The sequence below is a fragment of the Atta cephalotes genome, assembly GCF_000143395.1.
Source record: "Atta cephalotes unplaced genomic scaffold scaffold00050, whole genome shotgun sequence".
NCBI lineage: Eukaryota > Metazoa > Arthropoda > Insecta > Hymenoptera > Formicidae > Atta > Atta cephalotes.
The window spans coordinates 552,798-562,586 of NW_012130114.1; the positions used below are offsets into that span (position 1 = coordinate 552,798).

At 31.0% G+C, this 9,789-nt stretch overlaps 1 protein-coding gene across 1 annotated transcript; it reads right to left on the bottom strand.

The window, feature by feature from the left end:
* Window positions 1–566: 566 nt before the first annotated feature.
* Window positions 567–8,424, bottom strand: LOC105622923 (differentially expressed in FDCP 8 homolog). Its single transcript, XM_012204332.1, has 6 exons — window positions 8,206–8,424; window positions 7,753–8,044; window positions 3,211–3,381; window positions 2,972–3,025; window positions 2,427–2,668; window positions 567–806 (listed from the first exon to the last, which is right to left on the bottom strand). Exons 1-6 carry the CDS (start codon window positions 8,422–8,424, stop codon window positions 567–569), a joined length of 1,218 nt encoding a protein of 405 aa, XP_012059722.1.
* Window positions 8,425–9,789: the final 1,365 nt, after the last annotated feature.

Below are 9,789 nucleotides of genomic sequence, written 5' to 3' on the forward strand. Positions count from 1 at the left end.
TATTTTTAAGGATAATATCTCATTAACTATTAGGGAAACTTACAAAATGGTAGAGGACTTTTCGACTCAGTTTAGTCCGCTCTACTTGCCTATGAAATATTTGGCGATTATTTCCAGACACCCTGTATGTGCACATATCTAACATTTTTGGTAAAAATAATATGTTGTGTAATATTGTTAAAAAACATAGACAATAATTATAATTAAACTTCCAATTATCGCAAATAAATATACATATACTTACACACAGTTTATAAATATATCGTATAAAAAAACTGATGTCAGAATTGAATCATATAATAGGAAAAATATACAATCATCAATCATTAATTTTAATTCTAATTGTAATTATTGAAAGTCTTGAAATATAACACATATTACATTAATTAAAATGTATCACATGTGAAATTTTATATTATTATATAAATACTATTCTTTATGTATTAAGTTCGAAAATAATGATAATGGTGAGCCTTAACATATGAATTCATCATTAAAAATTCATCATTAAAAATAAGTTATATAAATGAATATAAAAAAAATGTATTCTTTCTCTTTTTAAATATTTACCTTGCCTTGCAGAGTTCACATTGCTGCGTAATATGTGCATGCATTGTGTCGTACGCAGTACGAAGCTCGTCCAAGAGAATGCCACTTTGAAGATCGATGAGGTCCTTAATGGAATAATTACCCGAATTTTCGATCATATGTGTGCGCAATCCAATCTTCCACGGTAATCCCTGAGTGCAAGCTTCCACGCACAGAACTAAATATTTCTTCATCATCTGCATTTCCTCTCGCATTCGCTAAAATTTAATAGTAACACATCTCAGTATCTATTAGATGTACAACTTTGCTTCCGCCATTTTCCTATAGATGGCTTTAGCAGTAAGTGGTGGTCGAAATAAATAGATCATAGACGTCATACAATAAACTTGGGCATCTGTCAACATAACCCCATAGAAACATTAGTCGATTTGTGTCTGCATCATAAAGTTATTCTCGATTGAAAATGTCAGTTTACGAGCCAAATTCTCGTCATTTGCGGGAGGTTTTAATTTTTTGCTTCAATATGAAGAAATCTGCGGCTGAGGTTCATCGAATGCTCCCAAATACTTATGGTGAGGTCGCTATTAATAAAAGAACGTGTCGTGAGTGGTTTCAACGCTTCAAGAACGGTGATTTTGACATCGAAGACCGGCATAGCGGTGGAAGAGAGAAGGTTTTCGAAGATACAGAATTGGAGGCATTCCTTGAGCAAGACTCGTGTCAAAATCAAGAAGAATTGGCACGATCATTGGGAGTGACTCAACAAGCCATTTCAAAACGCCTCAAAGCCATGGGAATGATTCAGAAGCAAGGAAATTGAGTGCCGTACGAATTGAAGCCGAGAGATGTTGAACGGCGTTTGTTTGCTTCTGAACAGCTGCTTGAAAGGCAAAGACGGAAGGGATTTCTGCATCGCATTGTGACTGGGGACGAAAAATGGATTCATTACGATAATCCCAAGCGCAGAAAATCATGGGAAGTTCCCGGCCATGCTTCCACGTCGACAGCCAAACCGAATATTCACGGCTCGAAGGTCATGCTCTGTATTTTGTGGGACCAGTTCGGCGTAGTGTATTATGAACTGTTAAAACCGACTGAAACATCACAGGCGATCGAACGCAATTGATGCGTTTGAGCCGAGCATTGAAAGACAAACGGCCGCAATACAACGAGAGATAAAGTGATTTTGCAGCATGACAATGCTCGACCCCATGTTGCGAAAGTGATCAAGACATACTTGGAAACATTGAAATGGGAAGTCCTACCTTCCCCATCCGCCGTATTCTCCAGACGTTGCTCCCTCTGATTATCATTTGTTTCGATCAATGGCACACGGCCTGGCTGTCCAGCACTTCCGGTCTTATGAAGAAGTAAAAAATTGGATCGATTCGTGGATAGCCTCAAAAGATGACCAGTTTTTTCGACGCGGGATTCGTACGCTACTCGAAAGATGGGAGAAAGTAGTGGCCAGCGATGGACAATCGATGAACTTTGAATCATAAACCTTGAATGTATAACCAGTTTTTTACAATAAAGCCTCGAATTTCGGAAAAAAACGGCGGAAGCAAAGTTGTACAATATTATCTAGATACTGATCTAGATAATATTATCATTTAATTAAATGTACATATTAATTAAAATAGCTACATTTAATGAAAAAGAAACGATTTTTTAATATAATAATTGCACATAATGTGCAGTATAATAAAAAAATGTAATTCAAATCTATTTTAATTTCATTTTGATAAAAAAAAGAGACATTTGATTTGCGATACATAATTTATATCTAATAATTTTTAATTTAGTTACTCTAATATAATATTTTATAATTACTTTTATAATTATTATATATACACAGTGATATGTTTGAGACTTACCTTTACAAGTGATAAATCCGGAACTAAGGTAAAGAGTTTCGGGTTTAATTCTTCTAGCGATAGTACGGAACGATCCTCCAAAAGCATCAAAAGCTGCACTGCGGCGCGAGATACTAGACGCGGCTCCATGTCCCAATTTCTGATTACTCTCGCGGGAATGACCATGGCTGTGTTCCAATGGCATCTTTGACAGTAATATAAACCGCTGTAGTCGCAAAGTCGAGGCTCTACCCACGCTGATTCTAGAAGTGTCACTATTTTGATTATCAGATTGTATGTATTTATAAATATCGTGATTTAAGAAATATGTATCTATAAAAAAATTCTACGTATCGTCAATCTAATGGGAAATTATAATTTCCATAAATATTTGAAGATACAAAAATGTATTTAAAATATCCCAAAATATCTTAATGCAGTTACACATGACAAAATTGAAATAATAAATAAAGATATAAGATATTTATATTGAAGTAATAACGTGTCTGCATAATATTTTATTTTAATGTATTAGTATGATACATTGCTATTAATATATTAGATACCTGCATTCTTAAAGGAATTGCCAAAGCAGGATAACGATAATCCTTTTGAGAAAGCTTGCAAGAGGACAGGATTCATTATCATTATTATGATCTTAATAGGAATATTTTAATAGTGTGTTATCGAAGGAATAGAATACTTAACAGACATTAAACAAATATGACAATCAAGCAAATAGTCCATTTATGTACTTATTTATAATTACCAAGACACTTTTTAATCTAATCTATTAAATACTTACTGAATGTTATTCGCACTTTACATTCCGCGCAACGGTAACCTTGCTTCGAGAGGCCTTGCTCCGGACAGATATCCTTCGTGTGCGTGTATCCGCCAGCTTCACTGGCGACCACATGCACGCATACACGACACACATTGTTCAGACATTTCCAGTGACAACTGAATTTGCAATCTGAATAAATAAAACGTATTTGTAACAAAAATTCAATATTGTTTTGCATAAAATTCAGCATAAAAACCAGTATTTTTTCAGAAAAAAAATCGATAAAAATTAGTCTCTTTTATTAAAAAAACGATAAAATAAGTAGAAAATCTTTACTCTTGAATAAATCGATATTCTTGAATAAACAGCTCAGATTATATTAGTACAAATTTTTAAATGTGTTACTCTATTATATTTTTCTTATGAAAAACTAATATAAAATTTTATAATATTTGTATATATCTTTGATTTTTGTTTTAAAAATATATAATAATGGTTCAATAATATAAATTAAAAATAAATTAAGAAAGGCTATGAATCAAATAACAAATGTGTAAATATAAGAAACAATATAATTATCAAGATTTAACGCAAATAAAAAATAACGTCGTTTCGAGCTCGACCGAGGTCATCTTCAGTGTTACATATAAACATAATTAAAATAAAAAAGATAAACAAATTTAATATAAATAAATCAACTAATAAAATAATACAGTGTAACAGGCCTTCGGTAGAAACGCATCCTGTCATCATGAATCCGATATTAAATCTTCAATGATATAGCGTAAATAATAGATGTCAAAAAGATAAAAATTCATATTGGTGTCAGAATGCGCAAAATTATTCACACGCATCGTAAATATAACAATTCTCTTATTAAAATCTATAAAAATAATGGAAACAAAAATTATACCAATACAGTATTTAACGCAACGAAAAACTCCAGAGCATTAAGTACAAAGATACAGACTGTACAGTAAAGAAAGTCTATCTATAGATTACAATAAGTATAAATTAAAACATGTAGTCAAGATTACCTTAAATTTACAATGTTGTCTAAAGATAAAAAGAACTCCAAAAAGTATTAATATAAAATTTCTTCTGCCAAGGATAATATCATATTGGCAAAAGAGTATAAAAGTTAGGAAACTGTATTGCGAAGAAACGTCTTAATCGTCTGGCTGCGATACAAAGAGTGAAGGAACTGTTAAAAAAGTAAAGGAATGGAAATAGGAAAGGAAAACTAGTAGAAAAAGGAAGAATAGCTAAGAGAGAGAGAAAGATATATGATGGAGAGATAGGAATCATGTAACGAATCAGATTCACTCTGCTTGTTTAAGCCCTGGCTTTTTAATATGAACCATCTCAGATATCAACTTTTTTTTGTAGGAAGGTTCCTTATCAAGGATTTTTACATTACTCCAATCAAAATTGTGGTTGTATTCAATACGGTGGTTTGTGATGACTATTGGAGAGCCCGTATTTTTATTTATGTCAAATTTATGTTCCTGCAATCTAGTCTTTAACTTTCTCTTCGTTTGACCTACATAACTGGCCTCGCAATCCTCATAAAATATTTTGTAAACTATCCCTTGATTTGATAAAACGTCCAATTGGTCTTTACCTCTTTTTACATACTTACTTAATGTGTTGGAATTATATAAGCTAACTTAGGAGTTTTTCATTGCGTTAAATACCGTATTGGTATAATTTTTGTTTCCATTATTTTTATCAGATTTTAACGAGTATTGTTATATTTACGATGCGTGTGAATAATTTTGCGCATTCTGACACTAATATGGATTTTTATCTTTTTGACATTTATCATTTACGCTATATCATGTGGATGTAATATCGGATTCACGATTATAGGATGCATTTCTACCGAAAGCACCTGTTGCACTGTATTATTTTATTAATTGATTTGTTTATTTAAGTATATTAAATTTGTTTATCTTTTCTATTTTAATTATGTTTATATATACACTGAAGATGATCTATATCGGGCTCGAACAACATTATTTTTTACATTTATTTATTATTTGCGTTAGATTTTGATAATTATATTTGTTTCTTATATTTACATATTTACATTTGTTGTTATTTGGTTCATTCAGCCTTTCTTAACATTTATTTTTAAAACTATATATTACATACTAATTTCAATTTATCCTGGTTAAGATAATATTTTTCATAATAATTATTTACAGATTAAACACAATGTATTAGACTCCAACGAATAAAATTCAGTCAAATTATAAACAAGGCAAAGAAGCTACGCTTGATATTTATGCTATACAATATCTCGCGCGCGCGCGATTTACTTGCAAATAGCATGCAACATAAATTATATTTTTCGCTTCTGATGTCGCAATTCCAACATGGTCACCGCGACTAGTCAGGAACTTAAGAAAAATTTGAAATATAAAATTTTGTATTAAGTTTTATTACACTAAAGAGGACCTGATGTGAAAAGGTCTATTGTATGTATGTTTGCATAATTGTTATTTTATTATAACTATTGTATAGTACGAACATCAAGCATGGCTTCTTTATCTTTCTATTTGATTGTTTGAATTATTTTAAATTTTAATTATATTATAATTTACAGGTTTTTAAGATGTTTATTAGTATCATTATTAAAAAATTGATCAATCTAATTTGAATTATTAATATTTCAACGTTAGTTTGCAACTGTGTTTCGAGTCCGATAAATCGAATCAATGTGCAATTTATAAAGTTGAGAAAATGTATTTGTAAAAATTATTGACTAATTAATTTTTTTTTACATCCCCTCTCCCTCCACCCTTCTCTCTCTCTCTCTCGGTATGATTCATACCAGATTCGGCAGACTGCACTAGTGCGCACTGAGTGCGAATTTTTTCTGTGTTCACACATTCAAATTATATAGAGCATACTATTATCAACCAAACGAACTGAACGAGTCAAGAAATATTGTTCTAACGTTTCTGGTAATGCAGTTTATAATATCAAAGAAATTTTGCACTCGCATCATGTCAGGACAGCACTAGAACAGAGCCAATACATGTGAGCCGAATTTGTTATTATTAATTAAAGCAAAAATAATTTTTTGCATAAAGTTATATAAAAAGTTATATAAATGTGTTACATATATTAGTCATTTTTATAGTTTTTGCTAATTTATTCCATTGAATAAAATCTGGAACATTAGATCTATTTACATTGCCCGTACTTTTTGTATTTAGTATCTTCGCTTTCTTTTTCTTTAACTGAAGAAGTATATTTATCTTTATAAAAATTATGCAATTATGCACGCATTGGTTTTCTCTGTCCAGATCCATTATTGGAACGCCATTGTTTCGTGACCTTGCAGTCCTTCATCAGAGCGAGGAGCAGCCTGATACTGAGCTGTTCCTCTGGGCCGTTCCCTTTATATTACACTGCTTGTTGGAGTGATGGGAAGAAAAAGAGAATTGTGAATGGGAGGGGAGGGGAAGGGGTGAGAGGAGGAAATCGATCGGTCTTCAATAAGCGGGAGAATGGTCTTCCATATTTTATTTATGTTGTTAATTATTGTTTCTCTATTTAGATTGTTGGAATATTTTTATGGCTTCTCTATATTTTCTTGGAAAGTATGATGTTGGCTATTGTGGTCGCTTTGTCAAAGAGTATTTGATGTCCTGTTGCGATATTGTGTTCTGATAATGCCGAGTACATGGCGTGTTTTAGCCTGATATCACATTGATGTTCTTTTATCCGTAGATTAATCATTCTCGCGGTTTCTTCGATGTATATTCTTGCGGAGCTGTAAAGGTCTTTGATCTTTAAGATTTCTTTTAAAATTTCTCTTATCTTTTTGGATTTGAAGATAATTCGGATATTATGTTTATAATATCCTACCAATTTGATCTGTTGTTCCTTTAATATAGAAAAATGGATAGAATTTTTTCGTTTGATTGTATTCGTTTGATTTGATTTTTGTCTTGTGTATTGATTTGGTTATGTTTTTTTGTCGTATTCATTTTTTTGTAAGACTAGTTTTAGGTGGTTGAATCTATAGATGTTCTTCGTCAGAGATGATAAAAACTCTATGTACAAGTGAATTGATTACTAACTGTTTTTGTGCTGGGTGGTGGTGCGACTCGGCATGTAGATCCGGAGGAACAGTTCAGTATCAGACTACTCCTCGCCCTGATGAAGTGGACTGCAAGATTCACGAAACGTTGGAATTCCAAGAATGGATCTGGACACGGAGAAAACCCGCGAAACGCATAATTTTTATATAGAAAGCGCCTGTAGAAACCTCAAGAATATTTATTTTATTTTAAAATAATAAAATTTGTTTAATTTAATTTTTTAAATGTAAAATTTTTGAGAGATTCCAAGCAACGTAAATAAGCCTAATAAAAACTGGAATTTACTATGGTTTTTTTCTATCTATTAGACTTTTTCAACCAATTTGTAATAAAACAACAATCATCAAAGATATCATTTAAACTCATTGAAAATTATGCAATCATCACAATATATGTTGATCAGTTCAGAGAATAGTCTAGAGCTGAATTGTTTAACATTTACCATTGCACATGTACCACGACTGCAGCATCGTCCAAATTGCGCCACTGCAATGGTCGCAATAAACCGGACTAGACGTAGTAATATAGTACTTCTGCGGCACGAAGTGATGACCGAGAATTACGCGCGTCTCAAAGAGATTCTCATCTGAAGTCTCACGCAACTCTTGAACGCGCAAACGCAATTCAATCAGCCGTCGAACGAGCCATTTACGCTCATCCGAACATTCGGCACTCTCCAATACCATCAGTTTGCACTTGCGCACCATCTCTTGAAGATCTTCCTCAGAAGCATCCTGGATAAAACAACAATTTCCATTATTTTCTTTAATATTCATTTGTAACAAGATAATATTGTATAATAATACAAATTCGTATAAGATATTATTTTTGCTAAAACGATGCTAAAACGATCTTGAAAAGAAATATTATTTTAAATTATATACTTTGTATATACCTTGGATAATGACAGCATGGTCTCTATTGATTTCAAGCTGAATGGTATAGTACTCTTACTGTCAGAACTATCGTCTGCCTCCCCAGTCATGTAATCGGAAGAAGATGATGGTGTTGACGTTCCTGTGCCAGAACCTCGCCCAAAACTGTTTACTCGTATCCTCGACTCGTAATGTGAATCGTTCTCTCCGATGGGAGGATTGCTCTTTATATCTACCATTTTCTGCACAAAATATTAAAAAGGATTAAAAAAGAAGTTTTTTTTACAAAAGTAAAGCTCATTTCATAATATCACAATACTTATTTAGCAATCCCTGATGAGAATTTTAAATCATATAATTTCAAAATTTTTAAGTACAGTATTTTTCAGAATTTCTAAAATTTTATTTAATTAGACATCGGATTCTTATGCAATTTGATACTTTTTTTTTAGAAAGCCGATTGGAAAGTAACATAAAAATTGAAATTTTTATCATTCTAAAAATGTGTATTTATTTGTGCATATTTACATATTTATGCAAATTTGAATATTTTATGGATGTCTACAAAAAATATCTGCATAAAATCCGATGTCTACTTATAACTTTTTAGAAAATTTCTTAGACTTTTTTTTACAAAAATTGAAACATTTTATATAAACCAATCAAGAACTTTTAAAAGGATTTTCAATAATAATATAACGATAAAAAAGGCAAACAAGAGTCAATTCTTTAAAATATAACGATAAAAAATATAAAAATATAAAAATTATTAATACATACATAATAGAAAACAGATATTACATGTTTCGGCTGTTAGATTGCCATCTTCAAATATCCTCCTCTTCACACTTAAAATTAGTTACTATCATCAGAGAAATAAAAAAAAACCATAATATAATGTGTTTCAACTTATGTAGCGATCTTGATGAATGTTGTATGAAATAACCAATTACTCACAAACGATTTGTTGATCGATTGTTAAGAATTTTGTGAAGATCTGATAAAAAAACAGATTCTTTCACCAATGAATAAATTAATTTGAATCAATAAAATTCTTTAAGGAAATTATCTTTACTTGATTAAAATTTTTTAAAAATAAATAGTAACATGAATAACTAAAATTTTTTTAAAGAAATTATTTTTTAATTAAAATTCTATAAAAAATAAGTAACCGCATTTCGATAAAAGACCTGTAGATCACAGTTATCGTTATATAAGAAGAATACATCGTCCAAAACATTGTTAAAAATGTATAGAATGTAATGAAAAATACGTCAGTCAAATAGTGACGATAGATATACTTAATAATCAGTATAATAATCGAAAACTATGTGTATCTGTCAAATCTTTCAGAGATATTATTTGAATGTTGTTAATGGTAGACTGTCACCATCTAAGAGACGATTAATAGATTGATAAAAAAACTTAATAAAAACAATGTCGAATTTTGTTTATAATCGGCATATACACTTTATGAAGATGGTGTATGAAATTGAGATTGTTTTTCTGTTTTTTGATGTTTAACATCTCGGAAATTAAGTGTTTATTGTAACACGCTCTTCGTCTAATATCTGGATGTTATTCCAATCAAAATTATGTCATTT